At 55.7% G+C, this 24,667-nt stretch overlaps 1 protein-coding gene across 1 annotated transcript in view; it reads left to right on the top strand.

The window, feature by feature from the left end:
* The window catches only part of COL13A1 (collagen type XIII alpha 1 chain), a 198,377-nt gene that overhangs the window by 5,800 nt on the left and 167,910 nt on the right, over positions 1–24,667 (top strand). The window contains exon 2 of the mRNA XM_028109525.2: positions 10,304–10,376. Coding sequence (XP_027965326.1) covers positions 10,304–10,376 — 73 coding nt within the window. The remainder of the gene's footprint in view (positions 1–10,303; positions 10,377–24,667) is intronic.

The raw sequence follows: 24,667 nt of genomic DNA, 5'->3' as shown, positions 1-24,667 counted from the left end.
CTGCCACTCCCTGTTAGAGTCAGTGTGCATCTAATTGCCATCCGTGGCTCAGGCTTAAGCTCATTGTGCAGTGTGTTCTCCTCTCTATTGCCTTTAAATATCTTGTCTCTGCATTTGATCACACACAATCCGGTGGGGGAGAAGGGCCCACAGTCACCAGGTCCCTTACTGAGCCTCACCCAGGACTTTGCATGTAGTAGGCAGCCCTCACCACTTCGTTGATGGTTTAAGGTCCCTCTGCTAGAGGCTGGTGAAGTCATCTCCCTTGGCTGCCCTCCCACACCCCGACCCCAGACCCAGCTATAGGCTCAGCATTTGCTCAGGGGTGCTCCCTGGAGGTGGGTGTTTCCCAGCAACCAGCAGAGAGGAAAGGATGAACTCCTCCTAAGTCAGGGCTGCACCCTGGTGCTGGCTGGGAGAGCAGGGATGGCTCGGTGGGCTGGGTTCCCGCCTGGACAGAGCAGCTGGGGGCGTCTATCCCTTCCCATCGCCTACGCCCAACGGTCGGGAGCTTCCTCTTCACCTGCCCAGGCTGCCCGGCACATTTTTGGTTTGGGCAAAAGAGTAAAGTAGGCAAGCCCACAGCGTGTGATGTCACTTGGACCTCTGCCACCCGCTGGTCATGTGACCTGAGCTTCAGTGTCCTGATCTGGAAAGTGGGGATGCCAACATCCTCCTCACGGGGTGGTTGCAGAATTAGATGAAATCATTCAGTTACTAGCGGCAGTAATCCTGACTGCCTCCCTCAGCATCAGAGGAGGAGGTAAGGTGGGGTTGTACCTGGTCCATAACTTTTATTAATACCTAATATCTACTGAGCACAGTTCAAAGATTTCTACCCTCTGTTGATTCATTTAATTCTCCGAGTGATCCTCTGAAGTGGTTATATATTGATATTTTTTCTATTTTATTTTATATTCTTACAGAAGAGAAAAATGGAGTCCCAGAGAAGTGAAGTGACTTTCCCAAAGTCACACAGCAACAAGTAGCAGAGCCAGGCCTTGAACCCAAGCAGTCTGGCCCCAGAGCTGACACTCTGAAGCCACTAGTATGCACCATCTGTGTGAAGTCCCTTCCCTACTAGGTCAGCCGAGGCAGGTCGTAGAGACCAGGGGCTAGGGACCCGTTCAGTCTGGTTCAGCCCCTGCAGAGGTGGTGTTGACCGAGTGACTTGGCATCAGGCTTGCGTTACCATCTTTGCTGTAAAATGACATGGGGGACACCGTTTGTGACATCAGGCCTCGGTGAGAAGGAGCCTTAGGAAAATCCCTGTCCAGCCTTGGTTTCCAGAATGCTTGGCTTCCCAGGAGGGATGGATCTGTCTTGTCTCTTGGACACTGAAAGCTTAGCACCAAATCCGGGTTTCACCCTGTGGCACAGGCTAGTCCATCTGGCAGAAGTTTCTGCCTAAACCCCAACCCCAGTTCCCGGTAATCACCCTGCCCTTGCTTTCTCTTTGTTCTCCTTACCTCCCAACTCCCTTACGGTATAATCCATGTCTGGCTGGCTGTCCATGCACCCGAGTGCCTCCTTAGAGCAAGACAGGAGTAGAAGCTCTATAACAACTAAACTCTGTTTAAAGTTGCTCTCCCTTCCTCACATCTGCACACCCTCAAAGACCTGGCCCAGCTCCCTGGGGAGCAGAACAACACACCAAGGCTGACCCCCTGCCCCAAATCCCAAAGTGAATCCCCGTGGCAAGGGTCTTGCAGTGAGGTGTTTAACAAGCCCCGTGGCTGGCAGCCCCAGGGACGGCGTGATACAGAATCTAGCTGTGGCCCCATGCCCGGGCATCCTGTGCATCTGAACCCAGACCCCTCCCCAGGTCCCAAGCAGCGCCGAGAGGCTGGGGCTGGCAGTCATGAGGGTCAGAGGTGTCAATAAAAGTGCTACCATGCGATGCACAGTTTGAAAGTCGAGGGGGCTTAAAAAAAAAGTCGAGGGGGCTTAAAGAAGGGGGTTGATTGGGGGCTTGTTCTATTTTGTTTTTGAAAAATCACATCAACGGAGGGTTTGCCATCCAGAAGGAAGGTTTCAGAAGCCTCAGGAACCCCCCACCTCTTTTAGTGGGATTATGGCCCTTTCAGAAGCAGTTTGTAGAGTCCTCAGTGGGTAAAGGAAGTCAGCAGGCTTCTCCGAGGGAAACTGAGGCCGGGATCTGGGGAGGGCCTGGGAAGGCTGGGGCAGACAGGGGTCCCCGGTTCTCCTGGGTATTGTCTGCGCTGCCTGCAGAGCCTGGCAGCAGCTCCAGGCTGACTCTCCACCCCCCCTGCCCCCACCTCCCATCTGCATGCCAAATGCCCCCTGCTCTGGGTGGGGGCCTCCCTGCAGAAAATTTTTTGTGGCCAAAAGGGTGGGGATAAGGCTGCTGGCAGCCGGGGCTCCCCTTCAAAGGGCAAGGGCAAGCCACACACAAAGGGGAGGAACTGCCTGCCTGAGAGGCTGGGCGCAGCCTTCCAGGGGCACCCGGGGCCCCTGTCTCCTCTCCTAGAGCCTATTGTGGGCTTTCCTGAAGCCCCGTGTGCCTAGAGCCCACACAGCCTGGGCCTCTGCTGCCTCTTCAGCCCCTTTGCCTCCCCTCCCCACCCCTGCCCACCCCAGCCTCTGGCCTCCTCACTGCCCCCAGGCCCGTGTCCAGCCCGCCCTCCCGCCACGAGGCTCCCGCCTCTCTCTTGGTTCAGTTACAGCAGGGGAGGCCTTGCTGCCCCCAGAGGACACATCTTCCCCAGGAAGGCTGTTGCAGGGCCCGGGGTTCTGCCATCCAGGGGACTCGACACCTAGACTTGCCTATTATGCTGAAGATGCCCCGGGAAGGTGCCACTAAGCCGTCATGGGGAGGTGTTCTGCATTGGGTCATGCTCTGACAAGGTGGTCTGGAGGGCAGGATGGGAAGGGGGACCTCTGGGAACAAGGAGGCAGAAAGGGGGCTGGTTAAAGGGGCATTAGCTGGGGCTCTTCCAGGAAGAGCCTTAGTCCCTGTGAGCTGGCCTTTGTGGTTTCCTGGGGGTAGGGGGAGACTCAGAGATATGGGAGGTCAGAGGATGGTCCTGCTACCTGCAGCCTCTCCCCCACTCCATAGAATCAGAGTGTTGGAAGAAAGGGAGCCATGAACTATACCAGGAATTTCCCACAACATCCCTGGTTCTCAGGCTTACTTCCCCCCCCAACATGCTAAACTGAACAGGAAGTCCCCCCCTCCCCAGACCCCTTCATCTGGAGAGGCACTGGTCTCCAGCTGCACCTACTCCAGGCCCGGCCGCCTGCACCATTCAGCCTCCTGCAGACCTGTCCCCTTCTCTCTGTCACTGTGTGCCCTTCCCCAGCTGGCTACCCACAGTCTCCTGGGCTGTGGCAGGAGCCTCCTAACTCACCTGCTCCTGTTCACTCTGCCCTGTCCCTTTCAGTATCCACACAGCAACATGGGTGATCTTTCAAAAGCTCTAAATAGTCACCACATTCCCCTAATTACAGCTCTTCAGTAACTTCCTATTGTTCTCAGGCCAGACACTAAATTTCTTAATGTGGGGGAGCCTGGGTGGCTCAGTCGTTAAGCATCTGCCTTCGGCTCAGGTCATGATCCCAGGGTCCTGGGATCGAGCCCCACTTCGGGCTCCCTGCTCAGCAGAAAGCCTGCTTCTCCCTCTCCCGCTCCCCCTGCTTGCGTTCCCTCTCTTGCTGTGTCTCTCTGTCAAACAAATAAAATCTTAAATAAATAAATAAATAAATAAATAAATAAATAAATAAATAAATAAATAAATAAATTTCTTAATGTGGCCCAGGAGGCCTGAAGAGCTCGGGCCCTTGCCCCCCCTCTCTTGCCTCAGAGCTCCCCTTCCCCCACTTTCAGAGTCCAGCCACATGGCCGTACCCTGGCATAGTTAGGAGCACAGACTGTGGAGCCAGACTGCTGGGTTCAAGTCCAGCTCGGCTAGTTCCTGGCTGTGTGATGCTGGACGAGTTGGTTAACCTCTCTGTGCTTTGGGTTGTCCCTCTAAAAAATGGGGTGATGATAATGAAGAGTATCTCCCTCTTATTGAGTGATGATTTTAGAATTTAAAAAGGTAAAATGAGTGCTTTGAGCAGTGCCTGGCCCTCCAGTAATCGGTATGGCCGTCTTCTGGAAAAGAGTCAAACCCACCCCACCCCCCTGCACTCCCCCACAACACAGGTGTGCAGTGGAGGGACCTGGGCTCTGAACCCGCTTCCTGGTTCAGATCCTGCCTCTGCCCACCCCCCTTACCCCCCGCTGGCTGCCTGTCACTATGCAAGTCAGCCCGCCCCTCCCTGTCTCGGGTTCCTCCTTCAGAGTGGTGGCTGGGAGTGTGGAATGGATCCATCTAGGCAGGAGCCCTGCCTGTATCATGAGAAGCCCATGATGGTGTCAGGTGTCAGTCGTTTTCCCTGCGCCTGGGCCCTCCCCTGGGTTAGCTGCTGGTCACCCTCAGGTCTCCGCCCTGCCGTCACTTCCCCACGATGAACCAACCTGGAGAGCCTCACCCCTGCTCGCCAGAGCTCAATGACAGTGGCAGTTGGTTGGTGTGTGTGGTTTGTAGACTCCGTGTGCCCCTGCCTGGAGAGTAAGGGCCCCAGGGCCGCCTCTGTGTCTGCTCTGCCCCCGCATGTCCTGGCACTTTGCATGGCTCCCATCTACATAGATGCTCAACACCTATTTGCTGCCAAGGAGGGAAGGAGGGAAGGAGGGAAGAGGTTCCTGGCTTCCACTCTAGCACTCTCACCCCAGCCCCTCCCTGCTCCAGGTCCAGGACTCTGCTTCATCCTGCAGCGGACCGGAGACAACCCCAGGCCCCTTGAACCTGTGGTCTCTGACCCCTTGCCAGCCTGGCTCCCACGCCCATTTACATCGTTCCAGGGCCCCACTCCCTGACTCTCCGAGGCAGCAGCAGGGCTGGAGGTTAGCTGAAAGGAAAGACTTTCTCATAGGAAGGTTGGAAAGCTCACACAGGGGCATTCACCTCCTTCCCCTGACTTCTTCTGATCTGCAGAGCCTGGAGCCACACGGCTGTGTGGGTCTGGTGAAACGGGGGCAGAGACAGCCCGTGGCATCTGGCAGACCCTCGGGCCCCTGTGTCATGGCCCTGGGAGTCTGTGATCGGGTGCCAGGTCTGTGGCACAAAGAGAACTGTGGAGGGAGGAAGAAGACAGTTCCCCAGGCGCACCCCATGGCACCCCCTCCCGGCACCCAGGGCAGACCGGGTGAGTCCAGTTTGGGCGGATGTGGGTTGAGTGTCTCAATTTCCTCTGTTTTGATTTCCCTACACTGATCTGCCTGTGCTCTGGGGCATGCAGCCGCCCATGGGCCTGTCCCCTTAACAAAGCTGGTCTGTGGGGCCAGCCCCCTCCTGCCGTCCCTGCGATTGGGCCCAGGGGCTGGCCCCGCACAGCTTCCGTCCTGCCTCTGAGCCTTTGCTCCTCACCGGAATGCCCTCCCTCTCCCATCTCCATCAATCCAAATGCTCCTGAAGCCTACGTCCCCCTAGCACCCCAGGGATGGGTGCTAGGGGGTGGACCTCAACGTGATTCATTCAGTTCAAGTGTGGATCAAAACACCAGACCAGGCCCTGCCCTCAAAAAGCTGGCTTGGTCTCCCACCGGGTGCCAGCTCAGCAGTATGGTGAGGGGTAATGAAAAGGGCTCTAGCAGATGGCATCGAGCACCACTCTGTGCCAGGCATTGTAATCAGACGCTGCTGCAGGGACTGGAGCTTCGCTCACTGTGGTCATTTCAATGGGCAGCTCCTTTTTTCAGCCTCTAGTCCTCAAGGTCAAAGGGCAGGGTGGCAGGCAGGAAGGACCCTCACTCTCCCTCCCTCTTCCAGGAAGAGGGGTTTGGTGTTTCGCAGGAATAGGAGCATGGCAGGAGACTTGACCACATGTCCCCAGCAGGGCCGGAGGCCGGGCCAGCCTCACTGTGGCAGATGGGAGGAGACAGGCCTGGGACCAGCTCAAGAGAGAAGGGGCCTTCACCTGGCCACCGAGAAAAACAAGCTAGTATAGCAGGTGCTCACCGTTCTTCACATCTGGACACTCTTTGTTTTTTGGTTCTCATCTCGCTTTGTCCCTCTATCTGTCCTGTGTAGTCTAGTGGTTAACTGATATTAGCCCCACTTTATAGATGAGGAAATCGAAGTCTGGAGGGATTATATCTCTTGCTTAATACACAGCGGGAGAGCTGGGCGCAGAACCCAAGGTCCTGGTACTCCCAAGGACCCCTTATAGCACAGGCCCATATCAACACTGCCCAGCTCTGCGTGTAGTGGATCCTTCAGCAGAGTCTGAAGCTGTCTGTGCTAACCCCAAATAGAGTCCTACCCCAGCCGCCAAGGGCAGGTGGGTCCTGATAGGAGTCATACGCTAATAATATCAAAAATTAACTATTAAATGACATTCTCCACCCAAATACTTAGCACAGTGCCTGATATATACTGCTCAATATGTGTAGCTATTATTATTAATAGTAACTTATTTAATAATTCCTCCTGGTAAGTGCTTTATGGTTTCCAAGGCACTCTCCACAGCAACACTTAGGCGGTTGGCTAGGGGGCAACAGCCTCATTTTGCGGATTCCCCCAGAGGGGAGGTACCAGGGTCAAGGTCCCAGCTGTGGAGTGCAGAGTCACCTGCTCTGGGCTCCATCCTCCACACCAAGACTTGGAGCTGCCCACCTATTACAGAGGCCCAGGTAGAGCCTGAGCCCTTTAAGAGCCCTGGGACCGAGCGCAGGGAGAAACCCAAGGCCAGGCCTCTCTGCATTCTCTGGGGGGAGTGAGTAGCCGCCTGGCATTTTCCCTTTGATACCGATACAGGCATTTTAATAGCTGCAAAGATCAGGCGGGTGCTGTTTCGGCTCTGGCCATGCAGGGCATTCCAGGAGGCCCTGGCCGCCAGCAGGGGTGGAGCGGGAAGGCTGCTCTGTCCAGGGCGGCTGGGGGTCCACACCGGGACCTTAGAAGATTTTCTGCCCACCCTGAGCCTCATCCTGGGCATGTCCCACCAGGAGCCTCCAACTCAGATGCCTAAGGGGGCCAGGCTGGTGGGCTAAGAGGGTGAAGCTGACCAGGGAGAGGGTACTGCGGTGACCTGGGCAGCACACGCCCGCCTACCTAACAGGGGCAGCCATCACTCAGCCTCACCCAGTCATCATCATGGCCCAGTATCACCAGATCCTTCCACTGTACAAGAGAGACCAAAAATCCAGACCTTTATGTGAAGTATCCTGATTTGTAAGCAACAGCTATTTATTGAGCACCTACCATATGCCAGGCCTTGTTCTAGGCACTGGGGATATGGCAGTGAATAAAACAGACCAAAATATCCATGTCCTTGTGGAACTTACTTTCTAGTGATTGCGGTAGGCAGTAAGCAAGATAAATGAACTAACAGTACAACAAAATCCAGCGGAAAAAGATAAAACAAGGAAGAAGGATAGCAAGTATATTACAGGAGGGCACCAGGGGCAGAGGAGGCCTCACTGAGAGCAAGAGGGCAGGCCAGCAAGTTCAAAGGCCCTGAGGTAGGAGAAAGCCAGGCATGCGCAGGAGCATCTAGGAGGCCTGTGTGGCCCCCTGGTGGCCGTGTTGAGAATGCTCTGTGGGGCAAAGGCAGGGGGACCCATCAAAAGGTTATCGCCGTGACCGGGCCAGAGATGACCAGGCTTGAACTGGGTGTAGTGTGGAGGTGGTGGAAAGGGGTAGATCCTGGATGTGTCTAGAAAATAGAGAGCAGGAGTTGCTGACCAAATGGGCGTGGAGTGAGAGAGAAGGAGGCAACCCTGATGATCTCAAGGTCTGGCAAGATGGAGTCGCCATTCCCTATGACAAGGAAGACAGCAGAGGGGCAGGCCTGGCGGGGGGTGGGGCCAGAATATGAGGAGTCCGGTTTTCCCGAGCGCATTTTGAGATCCTATCAATGGAGATGTCAAGCGTCTGGTTCTGGATGAAGATCCGGGTTAGAGGTGCAGGGAGGGTGGCATTGTCACCCACAGATGGCGTTGAAGACATGAGGCGGGGGGAGGGTCCCCAGGAGCCAGAGCAGAGAGGAAAGCAGTGAGGCTGGGCCCTTCGGCCTCCGCAGAGATGAGAAGCAGCCGGCAGAGGAGATAGAAGGAGCACAGAGTGACAGGAGGGAAACTGGGAGAGGGGCATCCTGCTGCCCAGTGAGGAAAGTGTGTCAGGGAGAAGGCGGGGCTAGCAAACACTGTGACAGGCTGGGCTGAGGACAGTCCCCCGGGCTTAGCAGCACCGAGGTCACCAGTGACCTGGGGGATGGCACCCGGCGGAGGGCGAGTAGGAGCCCGGCGGGAGTGCTCCAGGAGAGAGAGAGGAGGAGTTTGCCTCGGACGGAGCTTGGTCGGGAGAGGAATTTTCTTTTCCTTTCTTTTTCATGGTGGGAGGGACACCAGCATGTTGGCCCAGTGATGATGTCAGGAGTGGGTAAGCGACCACTGCATCCCGCCCGAAGCCTGTTTGTGTAAATATGTCTTTATGGGAACACAGCTGTGCCTCTTTGGTTTTCGAGTTTTCTGTGGCTGCCTCTCACCTCTGACTGTAGAGCTGAGGGGTTGTGTCTCCGTGTGCCTCACACAGCCCGAAATATTCACTCGCTGGCCCTTTACAGAGAAGACGGAGCCTGATGCGAGCCAGGGATGGAGTCTAGAGGAGACCATTGCCGATGCAGGCGGGTGGGGAAGTCCCCGTGCGCAGCTGGACGGTTGGCCTCGCATGGGAGGAGCAGAGAGAAGGGGCCGGTGCGGTCACAGGCGCAGGTGGCCAGGTCGCCTGGTGGCGGGAGCTTCTGCAGGCCTCTTCTGCTTGCTTTTCTCTCAGGACCGTCCGTTGACGGGGGCGTGGGGGGAGGGGCGCTGGGTTGGGAGCCTGGAAGCCTGGAGAAGCAGGGGCCTCGAGCTGAGCTGATGCGGCCGGGGAGACACCGTCTACCTGCGGAGCTCTCACCTGGATCGTGGCAGTGAATAAAAGCGAGGCCAGTGGGCGAGGCCTGGATGGTGCACCATGGCATCTAACTTGTGCTAGAGTCTCATGGCTGTCATGAAGCCGTGGAAATGTCAGGGGTCTGTGTCACTAGAAATTCAGGCTCTGCCAGTGAGGAGGCCAATGATGGAGAAATGTTTATGGCAGGGTGGCCGCTTCCTATGGCAGGGACTTCAGTATTCTGGTCATAGTCAATAACTGTGAGCCGCCAGGTCTACATGTGAAATCAGTCACTTCAAACTGCTGGAAACAGATCCAGTCGGGGGGGGGGGGGGGGGAAGAAACCACTGTAGGAACCAAATAAAATACATCTAAAGGCCAATGTGGCCTGGGAGCTACCAGGTTCTCACTGCTGAGCTAGCATCAGAGAGCACAGTGCCACTGTCCACCTCTGACCTTGGTCGTGTTCATCTCCCTGCTCCCCTCCCCCGCCTTGCGCCTTGGGTTCCTCCCCTGTAACTCGAGTATCACAAGTGCCTCCCGGGTGTCAGGCACCTTCCCTTCGATGCATCGACCATCCCAGTCCTCCCATGAACCCGGTAAGGTAGGGACTCGAATCTGCCCAGGGTCTGAGAACTGCACATGAACCTCGGCAGCCTCTTCCTGGACGCGTCACTTGCAACTCCTGTGCGAGTGGGGCCCACCCTCTGTGGCTCAGCATGCTGCCCTTTGAAAAGCACACAGTCCAGGCCCTGGTGCTTGCGGCCATGTACCTGTCTGTTTGCCACGGTGGAAATGGCAGCTCCTGGGGAGCAGGAGCTGTCCCGGTCTACTCATTGCCACTTCCTTGGGGGCCTTCCTGATTGGTTCAATGATTTGCAAAGAAGAGGTTCGATAGTGGGGCAGGTGACCTGCTCAGCCTCCTATCCCCTACCCCTGCCCAGCCTGCCTGGGCCTGGCTGTGAGGGACCCTAGAAGAACAGTCACTGTCCCTGACACTGGGATCAATCAGGAGCCCAGACCTAGACAGGAAACAATTAGCAGAGAGACGAGAAAAGCAGGTCTTTGTGCCCATGATGGTGGGGTGCAGGAAGGCCACAGCTGGTTTATAGGGCCCTGGGGTTGGGGTTAATTTCTTTAAGAGCACTCCTAAGACATCAGACACTGAGATTCCCTAGATGGGACCTTCTCCATCTGCTTCTTATTACGCAGACGCCCATGGCCAGTCTTTGATCCCGGAACAGTCCTCCTGCCAGCCCCCAGGCGGCCCTTTCTCCCCCTCCGTCCCCACCAGCCCACAGACCCTTCCCAGGGCTTGGCCTTCCGTTTCCGTCACTCCTCTCCTCTCTCCTTTTGCAGAAATGGAAGCTCCACTCTCGGAGGCGCCGGGAGGCCCTCCCGAAGACGTCTTCAGGGTGTCACTGTCCGCCAGGTAAGGAGCTCTGCGAATAGCAGACAAGGATGGGGGGACAGGCACCAGAAGCCCTCTTAGTGGGTGTGCTGTAGCCGCACCTGCTCAGAGCGTCCCTTTTCACGTGAAAGACGGGAATGACAAAATCTGTGAGGCTTACCTTCCCTCTGCGGGTTTCATTTATTCAAGTGTTCATTCATTCATCAACTCTTCTATGGGGGTGTGCGCCAGGTGGCGAAATCAGATATGATGATGGGTGTGGCCACGTTCAGAACATCACGGAGCTTTACCATCAGGGCAGGGACCTGGCTCATCCAGTTCACAGTTGTGCCCCCAACTCCCGACACATAGTAGGTGTACAGTCGTGTTACACGGATGAATGGATTACTCCATCCTTGTAAGACTGGCCTGCCCGAGCTAGACGGCTCAGGTGCGTTCGGGGTGCCGCGTCACGGTTGCATGCATTAATGCACACAGGCTACAGGCTGCAAGGTGATGTGGGGCATCAACTGGACTCAGATTCTGCTTTTGCCATTGACCAGCCCTCTCGGCTCCGATCATTGGTGAGGATGCCCGTTCCAGTACTCTTCCTCTGCGTCTCACCTGGAGCTCCTGCTCTGTGCTGGGCGCCCTGATGGATGTTGGGTTCAATGGCACTGTCTGCCATTAATAACGATGACAAGTTATAGCTCACGAGGACTTTTCTAGGTTGCTGGCCATATGATTAAGCTATGAGAATGACAGACGGGCAAGTCTCATTGTTCCCATAAGTAACTGGAATAGACTGTCCTTCTTTGGGGGTGAGGGAGGAAACTTCCAAAAAGGATTTGGGGTGGGGGACACTTTGGAGTAATCACAGAGGGCCTCTGCCAGCTCCAGGTAGGCCCCTTGACACTCTCTGTGGGCACATGACACAGGCAGGACACCCGCAGGGCACAGGAGCCCAGGGGCCTTGGTAGTCCTCACCCAGGGGCCCCAGGCCAGGCAATGGAGGCCAACAGGTGGTGAGCATATGGGAAACGGAGGGCCCACGTTCTCAGAAGAGTGAGGGAGCTGGGGTGGGAGTCACAGTTCAGGGTGCTGCCCCAGGAAACGGTGGGGCCATGACGGAATTCAGCTGGCCTGTCGGGAGAGGGTCGCCCGGGTTAATTAAAAGGGTGTTGGAGTCCTGGGAAGCTCCCTCCCTCCCTCCCTCGGGGCCCAGGAGATTGAGCCCTGGCATCCGGGAAAGCTTCTGGGAGAAGACTGCCAAGGTTAATGAGATGCGATGAAGGTGAGGGAAGGGTAGCGGGGCCTGGGCAGAGCTCCCGTAGCATCAGGGTTTCTAAGGAAGCCGAGGCCTCAGATAAGCCTGACCTGTAGGCTCTCAGTCAATTGCAATCATCTTTCGCTCAAAGTCTATAATGCTGCTGAAGGGCAGGACATTTGGAGAAAATAGAGGCTTGAGGTCCAGCTCTGACATTTACCAGGGGTGTGACCTTTAGAGAATGATTTAACCTCTCAGCCTCAGTTGCCTAGTGTGGAAAGTGGGAATAAGGGCCCCCTTGCAGGTGTATGGTGGAGACCCAGTGAGGTAATCATGGAAAGTACTTAGTACCGTTCCTGATTGCTAGGAAGCACTATTACTGTTATTTCCTCAGTTCCTCCTGTACTTAAAGATGTACAGAAATCCTATCAAATACCGTGTCCTGGTGTGGGGGGGGGGTGCCGTGGGCTGCACATTTATGGTAAGGCAGAGGCTTGCCCTTCTCCCTCTCCGTTGTGATTGGGCTTCATGTGTCCTGCCCACCCTCCAAGTGGGTGTCTAACTGATAGTCGTCAATTTTGTGCTTGGGAGAGTCTGGCTCAGGTGGTCCTGGGAGGCTGGGAGGCTGGGGAAGGATGTGGCGGGAAGGAGACAATTCCAAAGCTGCTTCATCTCTCCTCACTTCTGGGAGTCTGTGGGCTCCCCAGGGGTCTTGGACAGGGAGAAGGAAGTGATGAAGCCACGGTGAACGATTCAGAAGTGGGGGGAAGGAGGGACGCAGTGGGGACCAGAAAAGGCTTGATGCTGGTCCCCTGTGGGGAGGAGCCATCAGCAGGGACCCAGCTGGCAGGAGATGGGAGGAGAGAGCCAGGGCTCCTGGGGGGGGGCGGTGCCCCGGGTGTTCGAGAATCACCCAGAGGGCAATTTGGCCCAGATTAGAGATCAGAGCCAGATGGGTAGCAATGGGTAGCACCAGGAGAATTTAATCAGAGGACTTAAAATTGAGTCAAAATCGGAAGAAGGCTAAGATGCTCTCCCAGCTTTTTGGAGTGGCAGCAGGAAGGGACTGGAAGGGCCGTGCGGAGGCATCTCAGACAATGGAACCACGGAATAAAATGCATCTGCTGGGACGGGCTAGGTCCTGTTGGGTGGGTCCCTGCACCTGCCCCTTCTGCCCAACCGGGGGGGTTCTCACCACACGGTGAAGTTACTTCCTCCACACTGAAGGCTGCCCACCAGGTGGCTGCCAAGCTGTCATGAGTCATTGCACTTCCGCCACAGCCCCTAACCCAGTACCTGCTATGTGCCAGGAACAGTACCGAGCCCTTCATATTGATGGATGACCTTTACAAGAACACTCCAAACAGGCAGAGTGGGTTTTTGACGTTCTAAAATAATTGCAAACCTCCAAACTCAAGAGTAGAACGCCTCTCTCCTTCTTGGGCCTAAATGATGCATCTCAGATTATTTCCTTAACGTCAGAGTTTATAAACCACTTTAGGAACCACTTTGAGGTTCCTGATATTTGCAGAAGAACTTATACAACTGGAAAGTGCTACCCACAAAGTCAAAGCATTACCATTTTTGTCTTGCCAGCATCTCATAACGTGCCTGTACATAGTAGATGCTCAATGCATCTCCAATAAAGGATCATTAATTACCCTTCCTGAACGATTAGGTTCTTTCCTGTGTTCTCCATCTGCCCTCTGGTTGGTTTCTGATACCTCCCCCTCCTTCACACACCACACACCCTACCCCACCCCAACCCAAGACTGCCCTTCATCTTGCCTGATGCTGATCTCTCACCGCTTTTGGGACACAACACATAAACACGCATTCCTCCTGCCTTCTGTGGCCGCTGGGATCCAAGCCTAGGATCTTGAGCCCATGCCTGCCCCCAGTCCGCCTCTGCGGCTGGCTGGGCTAAGGCGGAGTCCTGGGTGTGTTCTTCCTCGTGGCAGCCTTGGGCCCCATGGGGCTCAGGACACATAATCATGGGCAGAAAACCCACCTCCTTCCCCTCCTACTCTGACCTCACCAGCATCCTCCCAGGATCCTCCCTGTCCCAAAATAGCCATGCACTCCCCGAGATCTCGCTGCTCCTGGGCCCCATGCACTGTGTTCCACGGTTGTGATGGGCCGGCAGGCCTGGGCCAGGGTGCTGACGGGTGTGCCTCGCTCGGGCCGTCACAGCCTCCAGAAGTTCAGAGGAGTAAGCATGGGCCATTGGCAAAGCATTCGGCCCGGTGGGACGGGAGAAGGGCCTTGGGAACAGATAAACGCACCGTGAGACTTCCCAGGCCACTTGAGAAGAAGAATACAAAGATTAGGGAAACTCCCATTTCGGTCCCTGTTCTCAGTACCAAATGAGAAGCAGGACAATACGGGCTCCAGGCAGCGAGGAAGCAGCTCCTTCAGGCCCGCCACGCTGGGGCTGGGCAGGGCTGGCGGTGGGAAGGAGCCCCGACAGCCAGCTGCGGGAGAAGGTGGCTCCACGTTGTGGGCTTCATCTCCGAGGGGAGAGAGGAGCCCAGAGTTCCAGAGGTTTGGACTGCAAAAGCGGGGACGAGGGGGTGGCATGGTGGGGTCTGTGCATTCGCACCTGAGCCAGCCGTGGTTCGGAGCGTGGATGAACCGGAGAGAGGTGGCCCTCAGCCTGGTTTGTGGGAGAGTCCGTGGCCATCCACTGGTTCAGTGTGCTAACGAGCCAGGGAGCCCAGAGGAGCCTGGGGCTCAGGGAGGCCTTCACTGCGGAGGTGGCACTGGAGGTTGGTGGTGGGGCATCTGGTTAGTGTAGAGCCTCAGCTGCCGCCATAACAACAGAGCTCCCGATACAGGGACTCCAACAAGGCGGAGCGGAGGTCTCTTCCTTAGCAGGCCGGACGACAGTGGTGCCGGGCTGGGAAGGTGAACTTGCCAGCTCCTTCATGCGGCACGATGCTGGCAATTGCTTTGGTCTCACCATCCCAAGTTTTTAAGAGCAAAACTTGAAGGGGAAAAAAATCCCGACATGCATCACTTCCGCTCGTATCCCATTGGCCAGCACTTAGTCACATGGTTACCAGCTCCCCCCGGGAGGCCCGGCAGGGGTTTTCTGCTGGGCAGCCGGGCGCCCAGACACAAGTCTGTTGCTGGATAACGGAGGAAAGACTAGCAATCTGCATAGACGCCGTTCCACCCACACGGGCAGAGGCTCTGAGAAGAAGAAAAAGGCGGAATATGTGGGAACGACAAGCAGTTGGAGGAAGCTGGAGCATAGCATAGCAGCGGTGATCTGAAATAAGGGTGGGAACAGACAGCAAAGGGCCAGGCCGAGGAGTTCCAGCTCTCCCCCTTCCAAGAGAGGGAAACGGTTTTCATCCTGAGGGTGACTGATTAGTAATGGCTGCCCGGAGTGTGCAGCGTGGATTCGGAGGCTCCACCCAGGCTCAGTGGAAGGTGTGGTCATCGCTTAGGGATGTCTGTTGTGGGTGCAGGCGTGGCGAGCAGTAACCCCTGCTCTGGCTTTGTTACCCCTCAGGAGGTGATGTGGCGTCAGAGAAGGGTTGGGGAGCAGGGATGAGGCCTGATCCCGTTTGTAGTCTAGAGCAGTGTCTAGCAATGACGTGGAGGCTGGCTTGAGGGCAGAGAAGCCCCTTCAGCAAGGAAAGTTGGCAATTGATGTTCAGGCTGAAACAGCCCCCCTGGGCTTGGTTAGCTTCCATATGTGGTGAGAGCTGGTGTTCACATGTCCTGAAGCCCTTTCTTTGTCTAGCCTTACCCTGGTTGCCCTGGTGGCAAATCTCCCCCTCCGCAGCAGTCTCAGGGCATTTTCCTGGGCAGGGACTATGGCCAGAGCTTCCATCCTAGACTGGGCCCCCCTCAGCTCTCTTGGACTACAGCAGAGCAGACCCACAACGCCCCCTCCCCTGTGGATCTCCTCTGTTTAGACTCAGCTAACCCAGAAAAGGGAGCATTTAGACCAAAGTGTCCCTGGGTGCCATTAATAAAGAAAAAGATTGCAGAGCTGATGGTTGCATTAGGCAGAACATTGCCACTAAAGAGATACTGTTTTCAGGTAAACTCTGTTTTATATGCAAATAATTGAGGGGTTAATTGTGAGTCATTCCTGGCTAATCCTTTAAGCACATCCCTGAGGGCCAGCCTGATAAGAGACCCTCCGATAGTATTCCAACTCTCCCTCTTTCTGCCTCGGCCAAGCTTTTGTGCTGTGTCAGCAACCTTCCCCCTCGGGCACCGCCCACCTCCTCCTCCTCCCGCCTTTGCAATCCTGTCGCAGGGCCCATCTGACCTCCCAGACCCCCAGGCTCTAACCCCAGGCAGCATCAACGCCTCCTTCTCCTTCACCCACATACTCCATCATCGCTGTGTCCTATCAATTCCACTCAACTGCTCAGAAACCATCCATGGCTCCCTAGTGCTCATACACACCCCATCCCAATCATAAGGACTTTTTTTATCTCTCAAGCCTGGGCTCCGACCAGCCTCCTATTATGCTGTACTCCTTGTCTTTCAGTAAAACTGGACTACTCACCTGCCCTGCCCCTACACCAGTGTCTCACCCATTCACAGCCGCTCATGCTGTTCTGATGGCTTTGTTCTGTTTCTACCTGACGGACTCTTTTTTTTTTTGATGGACTCTTAACCGCTCCAGGCTTGCTGCCGCATCCCCGCAGCTCCTTCCATCCTTCTCTCCTACCAGAGCCTTGCTCCTTCGTTCTGCTATTTGGTCACCATGCTAACAGAATGCCTGGTGTGCGCGCAGTATATAATCCAGGCAAAACCACCTACTGGGACAAGTAATGTGTCTTCAAGTGGGACGTGAAAACAGACCAGGATGTATACACCTGTGAAGGTTTCTCTTTGGCTGTGATCACCGACCATTTAGTGGATTTAGATTCTGCCAGCACTTGACAGCAAAACTCAGCCTGAGCCTCTTACACACTGAGAGGAGCCTCTGTGGGTTTTCGGGCAGGGAGAACCTTTGAATCTACCTACACACCACACCAGGCAGCCTCCATGACATCTCCCCCTGGACATGTCACAGGTCGCCCATCCTCAAAGCTCACACAGCTGAAGACAGCATCTTTCTCCCAAACCTGGCCCATAGCCAACATTCCCAGTCCCGGGGAATGGTGCCACCACCACCACACAGGCCCAGCACCGAGGCTGGAACCTGGGATTCAGTCCGGACCCCGCCATTTCCCTCACATCCCATCCACCACCAAGCCCCACTGATCCCGCCCAGCCGGTTGCCCCTGGCGCCTCCACCAGCACACCTGTTGCAGCTGCCACCATCTCTCACCCTACTCCCTGCAGGAGCCCCTCACAGCTCCTCCTCGGATCCCTGAATGGTGTTTGATAAACGAATGCACAACCCTACTTAAAGCACGCCCTCCTTTCATTCGCCCTTAGGTTAAAAGTCCCAATCCCTAATGTGGCCTGCTGCCCCCCTCAGGCCTCCCCTCCTGCCAGTGTCCCTGCTGCATGCCCAGCAGGCTCCCTGGTAACACCCATGCGCCAGAGCTGAGGCTGCAGGTAAAGGGAGCCAGGGCCGAACCAGAGCCAGGGTGTTGTGCTTTAGAAATCAGACAGCCAGTCAGTAAAGTTCAGACCCTGGGTTCCAGATACAGGCACTTCCTGCGGCCTTTTGGCTCCGTTTCAGGCAAGCAGCTAGCCGGGTGGGAGGCTGGCTGTTACCTCGAGGAGGTAAGGAAGTCCCCAGTGAGGGGAGCCAGCGTGGGAAGGGCCTCTCCTCCCAAGGCTGCCCTTCTCGGCACTTCGGAGCTGCCTGGGGCATTCTCCAAAGTTCATTTCTTCCCTGTTTCCTCCCGAAAGCACTGCCAGATCCCCAGCCCTCCTGGACAGCACTGATAATGTGTTTCTCCTAGACTGGCTCTGATAAGGCCCGCTGGGTGGTCGTTGGGATTTGCAGCGAAATAAAAATAAGGAAATGGAGGGTTCTGGAAAGGCAGTGTGCTGTGGCTAGAAGAGCCTTGGACTGGGCATCGGTCCCAGACCCTGAGGGACTCTGAGCAGGTCACGTCCTCTCTCTGGTCCTCAGTTTCCTTATGCATGAGGAAATAATGGGACAGTATTTGACAAAGTGTGTGATGGCCTCCACAGAGCCGCCTCTCCTGAGAAACACTCACTCGTGCATAAGGGAGGACAGGGTGTTCCCGGTCCCATGTGCACTGCGGGGAAAGGGAAAAGAAAACCTAAATATTTGTCAGAAGCAGAGTGGAGACACACATTGTGGGATGTGAAACTGTGGTACTTTCACCAATGGAATATCATACACAGGGAGCGTGGATGAACTTGACCTCAAGGCCAAGCAATACCGGGGTGAATCTCATCCTATCGAGGGGAAAAACAAATTACAAGAGAATATGTACAATATAATTCATTTATATAAAGTTTAAAAACACAAAACAACAAGACACATTATTCAGGGAATATTTGCCTAAGTAATAAGTGTATAAAGAAATGCACCGGAGTGATAAGCATCACATTTGGGGGGGGCGGCGGCGGGGGGGGGCGATGAGGTGGGGCTGGGGTCCCTGAGGGTTTGGCTATATTGGTAACTCTTTTTTATTTCTTTTTAAAGATTTTATGTATTTATTTATTTAGAGAGCAAGCATGAATGGGGGAGGGGCAGAGGGAGGGGGCAGGCAGAGGGAGGGGGAGAAAGAATCTCAAGCAGACTCCCTGCTGAGCGCGGAGCACGCCCAACACCGGGCTTGATCTCAGGACCCAGAGATCACCATCCAAGCTGAAATCAAGAGTTGGATGTTTAACTGACTGAGCCACCCAGGCGCCCCTATATTGGTAACATTTAAGCTGGATGGAGGCTATGCCAGGTTCAAGCTATTTCTTGGTAACAACTTCATTGAGAGATAATTTGCATTATATTATCCATTTAAAGTGTACAATTCGATGGTTTCCGGTCTGTTCACAGAGCCGTGCAACCATCACCATAATCAAGTTTAGAACACTCCAGCACCTCCAAAAAGAAACCCTGGACCCTTTAGCTGTCACCCCCACATCCCCACTAATCTACTTCCTAGTTCTATGGATTTAGTGTCACGTTTTCCAAGGTTCATCCATGCTGTAACATATAACAATCCTTCATTCCTTTTTATTGCCCAATAATACATTATATTATGTTTATTGCTCATTGAATGTCTGAGATATTTCAAGATAAAACATTATTTAATCATAAGGCTGAATAGAGAGTGTTGTTGGATCAGAGGAAGTGGAAGGAGCCCTTCGGGCTGGACTCTGTAACTAATTGGCGATGGTGGCCTTTCCCATGGGGCAGGAGCCCCCCGTGTGAACCCCAGCTCTCCGTGCCTAGCTCTTCGGCATTGGAAAAGCCACTGACCCCTTTGAGTTCCCATTAGCTAATCTCTTTTACGTATAAATAATGATCTCACAGGGTTACTGCAAGAGCTCTCGGTCAACTGTGGAGTCCTATACCATGGAAGATATTAGAGGAAAGGCAACTAGGCTTGCCTCCAATGCAGTTACTTAGCGGGATGTGGGCTGTGTGAGTGCCAGGGGACACAGAGAGCCATGGACTGTGGCAGAGAGAGGGGTAGTCACAAGTAGGGTGATGGTTGGCTCCTTGGACGGGGTGTTTGAGATCACCGCTGATACCGTGGGTCAAGGACCTTGCAACTGGGGTTTATGAAGAGACTCACCCTCCCTGCATGCCACTGTGTCCAGCAACAGCCTGCAGCGGGAACCACTGGGCAGTGGGACTTTTCTGAAGGGTCATGTTCACGCTCCTTACCCATATGGAGGCAGGCTGTCAGCTTCGCTCTGCGTCCTGAGAGAGAAACGAGCCACATTTGTAGCAGCTGTTGCGTGGAGTGTGGGTGACTCTGGAATTTTGCAGAAACTCCAAAGAATCAGGGATGGCTGTCTGGCGACAGGGGTGAGGGGGGCGAGGGGGGCTCACAGGTAGGCAGCAGCACCCGCTGTGTGTCCATTTCTCTCTGTCTGTCCACCTCCCTGTGTCAGAGAAGCCAGCAGAGGAGACCAGGAGAAAGAAGAGACATACTGCCTGAGGTCCCAGAGAGCCATCCAACCCTGTGATGATCACACGTTTGTAGCAGACGTTCAGCTGTCAGAGTCTTACCCTTATAACCTGTCCTGTGAGGGCAGACACTGTGGCCAGAGGAATTAAGTGAACCCCCACCTTCCACCTCCTAGCCCCAACCCCGCAGAGGCAGGCCACACCCCAGCGGACAAAATTCTGGGCTGCCTATATATTCTTTACAGCTCTGGGCTGCTCGTGGGCTACGTCAGCAAGTGACCTTGACCCACAGAGGGTTAGCAGCTGCTCAGTGCCCTGGGAATACCAGGTAAATCACAATCCCTCCTGTCCAGGGTTAGGTAAATGCTAAACAGGGTTGGAGAATGCCAGAGAAGGAGTGATCGCTTTTAAAGGGAGGGATCTAGAAAGGCTTTGTGGAAGAAGTGTCATTGAAAGCAAGCCTTGAAAGACAAGTAAATCGTCAGTAAATAAAAACTCATATAAAGACATTGTGAGCTAAGGGAACTGTGTAGTGAAAGTGTAGAGACCTAAGGACCAGGCTTTTTCACTCCCTCCTCACTCTGGGAGTGGAGGAATGATCCAGAATGACTGTAGCAAGCTCCCACAGAAGGATGGAGTAAGAGATAAGGCTGGAAAGAAAAGTTGGGGTGGGAGAGGTAGCCATGGAGGGGGTTGGACATCACCCTAAAGAGGCCGTGAGGGTTTCTAGGAAAGGACAGAACATGATCCGGCTGTGAGGAGCTGCAGCTGAGGACGAGCTAGAGCCAAGGAAGGAGCCAAGAAGAGGCAGCCCGGCCCCACTAAGAGAAGACGTGGAGCAGCATGTGGAAGGGGCCAAGGGGAGTGGTAAAAATCACAGAAGGAAAATGGGCAAGTGTTGGCCATTTGTTACATGTGGGCAAGGGACAGCGCACGGCAGTGACAAGCCTGTGAGCCCGGGTAACGGCTAATGGCCGTGCTGGTACTTACATCAAGAAAGAGCGTCACAGCTCACGCCTGCAGCACAGCTTACAAGCAGTCTGTGAGGTGGGGCTGTGGTTCTCCCCGGTTCGAAGCTGAGGCCACTGAGGCTCCGATGTCTACGGATCACACGGATCACATGGGTGGTGGCTGGGAGACGGAGCCAGGACTTGAGCCCAAGGCTTTGAAGGCTAGTGCCTTTGCCTACAGGGAGAGAGCAGAGGGCTGTCTGATAGAGAGGAAGGGTGCAGAGCTCTATTCTGGACCATCTGGGGTGGGCTGGGTGGGAGGCAGGATGTCCCTGTGGAAGTGCTGAGGGCCTTGGGAGGGCTCGTCCTCGGGACAGTGGGGTAGGAAAGTTCTGATTCTTTGGCCTTAGAGAAGAAAGGCCTTCATCGGGCTGGCTGCGGAGGTCCCTGCTCAGGGCGCAGAGAGGGCAGGGGCATGTTTTGCTGGAGAGTCATTCCTCCCATGCCAGCTCCATCCCCATGTGTGCCATGGAGCTAGGGCCTTGTGCCAAGCTACCAAGGGCAGAGGGGCTCCCGGGCCCAGACTCCGTGGAGGGTCCCCAGGTCTAGCCTCTGCCCACTCTGCCCCATACGGCTCTACCATAGTGTCGCTGGAAGAATATTAGTGCCGCTTTACAGAAAAGGGGCGGTCAACAGCAAGGGCCTGTAACCCTTATAAGGGACTGGAAGGTGGGATATGCTGGGCACACAGATGCAGCCCTCGCTTCCTCCTCCTGGAGCTTCCCGGCCGCCCACTCCGTCACGGGCTGCCCCCATGCCTCGTCACAGCCCAGCCAGCCTCCCACCTCAGAGACTCCCTGGTGGGGTCCCGCCCCACCATCAGGGCGGCCTGGATGGTCTCCGATCCAGCCAGCGTGATGGCCGCGTTGTGCCTTGCACGCCTCACGTCCTCCTGCCCACATCCCTCTGAGGGGAAGACTCCCGTGACCACGTTTTCCAGATGAGGACCCTGAAGCGCAGCGTGCTCCCATCGGGGATACAGCATCAGGCAGTGGCAGGGCTGGGACTGAAAACCAAGTCCGAAACATCTGAAGATGGGTGATTCTGATGCACGTCCCCTAGGGTCTGTCCTGCAGCCGGCTGAGCGCTGTCCTGGGCCTCAGCAAACAAGCGAGGACTTGGCAATGGCCAGAATGCTCGTCCAGGGAGGCGGTGCCAGATGAGGCTGGAGGACGTTCATTAATAGTGGCAACAAAGTGTATCTGTGCCAGGCGCCGTTCTCAGCACTGTATCACATTACCTCCTGGAAGCCTCGTACGTACTCTATATGGCAGATACTATGGTTATCTTCGTTTTACATGGAAGAAGGACCGAGGCCCAAAGAGGTGTGTAACGCGGCCAGGGCCCCAGAGCTGGCATGTGCTGGAGCCACAGTGATGTCGCGCCGAGGGAACCAGAAGTCAAACGCAGACCTGCTTTCCCTCTCTCTGCCTCTCTGGCTCCGTGTCTTTCCGTCACTCACTCGACAAACAGGCCTGGAGCCTTGGCTCTGTGCCCTGGCCCGTCCTCAGGAGACTAAGAGGAGCTCACAGTCCGGGTGAAGGGATGCACAAGCAGCAGCAGCTGCAGAGACCCGGGGCGCAGACAGGGCAGGCCCGCAGGTGGGGTGGGTGCGTGCTTTGCCGGCCGCCCAGCGGCAGTCCTGGGCCCGGCCCCAGGATCCCAGCCCCTGGGAGGTGGGGCATGGGCAAGGCAGAGACCAAGGCAGGGACGCTGTGGAGACCCACACGGTGGCCTGCACAGATGGCCTTTTTACTTAAGGCACCAGGGCCCCGGGACTCAGCTCCTGGGTGAGAAGCAGGAGAGGCCCCCGGCACAGAGGGGAGCTGGCTGGGCGTGCAGGGGTGTGGCAGAGGCGGGTGGGGGGCAGGGCAGGGCAGACAAAGAAAGGAAGAGAGGATTCCAAAAGGGTCAGACCCTACAGAAGTTGAGTGGCAGCAGGGCTGGGTGCGGGCCTGCCTGCCATTCTTTCCAGCGCACTTCACAGACTTGCTTTTGGACTTCTTGCCACCCCTCCAGCCTCTGCCCATCTGTCTGTGTGCCGCAGGGCCGGCCGGGCACTGTGGGAGTGTCCCCAGGGCGCGGGGGCGCTGCTGAAGGAGCCGGGGTGGCTAGGCCGACTCCTCCCCCCAGTGGAGGCCCTGGGGAGGCTCCCAGAGGCAGGGATGGGGGTCGAACCTGGGCAGAGGGCTCCAGCAGAGCGCGCCCGCCACTTCAACCTGCCCAAGTGGGGAGGAAATGCGATGAGCCAGCCTGGCGTGGAGCCCTAGGAAAATGCCCAGCAGGCGACGGGTATATAAGTGGACGCTGGCTCTCCGCATAGTTATGTGAGCTGTCACAGCGTGGCCAGCTCACCATGACAAGCCGGCAGGGAGGGCGGGGCGGGCCCCAGACATCCTGGGAGCAGCGTGGATGGGGCAGACTGGCCGTGTGTCCCCAGACCTGCCTGCGCGTGGGTATGGTGGGCTGGCCCATCTGCGTCCCCAGGCTCTGGGGCGCCCAGAGCTGGGGGGCTTTGGCAGCCGAAATTGCCTCCCTCATTGCCCTTTAGGCCTGGAACCTAGTGCCCGTCCTTCTCAAATGAATTTCTGTTCCTGCACGGTGCTTGTGAGTCTGGACATGGCGGCCTTAGCCATTAATCATGGCTGGCGCGGGTTCCGGTCCATGGGTCCCGCATTCTTAGAGTTCCAGACACTTGACAACATCACCCCGGCTTCTGTTGTCCTTTGCTGATCAGCCCTCAGAGGCAACGACCAGCATGCGATGCTCTGTTTTTACCTTAAGGAATGGGGGTGAGAAAGGGGTAGATGATTCAAGGGCCTGAATGTGCACTGACTCTGAGGCACGGCACTGGAAGTCCGCGGAGGTCTTTCTTTCATCACTGTTATGTCATTATTTTGAAGTTACGTGCCCTTATCTCCTAAAAGGGCCATGTTCTGGATAATCGAGTTTCCTTTCTGCTTAATCGAGCTTGGGCATGCCCGTGATGCCCACTGTGCCTAATTTTTTGTAGGTACAGATCATTCATTTCCTGTCTCCACTTCAGCCTTTTGTGCCTCCTCCACCTACCATGAGAGAGAACTTGACTTTGGAAGGTCTGTTCAACTCTAGAAGAATACAGCTCCCAACACGTAGAGTTATAATATTGGCATCTGCCAACGTGCTCCCCAACTTAGCGGAGGGAGAAACAAGAGGAGCAAGCCACGAGTTAGGAGCCTTTACTCTGGGGGTGGGATTGGCCTAATTGTGCATCCAAGCAAGCCCTCCGACCAGGTATGGAGCAGGAGTGTCTGCCCTCCCAGTCCTGCCAACGCCCCGTTCCACCGGAGGTGACCTCTGCCATTCCTTTGGTGTGGATGGGGCAGCTGTACTGGGGACGCATGCGCCCCTCCGGGATGTAAAACCCACTGGTGTCCACTTGTTCATCTTGCAGTTGGAGAAAAGGAGGCCCCCAGAGGGCAAAGGGAGCTTGCCCTAACCTGCACAGCCCCATGGGGACTGGAGGTATTCTCCATTCCTGCTAGACTCATCCCACCACATCCTGTCCCCCAGATGGTCCCCAGAGCAACTGCTGGGGTCACAGGGAGGCGGGCGTTTTACGGAAATGAAGGCAAGGCAGAGGGACATAGAACAGCCCATGACCAGTGTTAGCCAGCGCCACGGGGCCTTGCTGCCTCCCGAGGCCAAGAGCTCCAGCCAAGCTGGGTGTCTGGTTCCGGATGCCAGCAGACAGCCTGTTCTTCCTGACAGAACAAAACACACTGCCACATCCCTAAAAACAACGGGCCCCTGAAGCCACTACCCACCGCACAACTATTTCTAGGAATGAAGTCAGGTCCAACCTCCTCTGCTCTCCCTGGAGCGTTTGCTCACTCACCCTTCTACTGGCTTCTGCAAGGGTGACGGATCCCACAAAAGTTAGGAATTGGCCTTGGCTCTAAGCTCTCCGTCCTCCATGCCCATCCCCCTTGAGGGGTGGACACCGGAGGCCATGCAATCATGTTTCTATAGAACA

The sequence above is a fragment of the Eumetopias jubatus genome, unplaced genomic scaffold, assembly GCF_037043125.1.
Source record: "Eumetopias jubatus isolate StellerSeaLion01/CBP00866 unplaced genomic scaffold, mEumJub1_p1.0 scaffold_17, whole genome shotgun sequence".
Lineage (NCBI taxonomy): Eukaryota > Metazoa > Chordata > Mammalia > Carnivora > Otariidae > Eumetopias > Eumetopias jubatus.
Note: the sequence above shows the minus strand (reverse complement) of the source record. Positions and strands in the feature narration are given on the sequence as shown.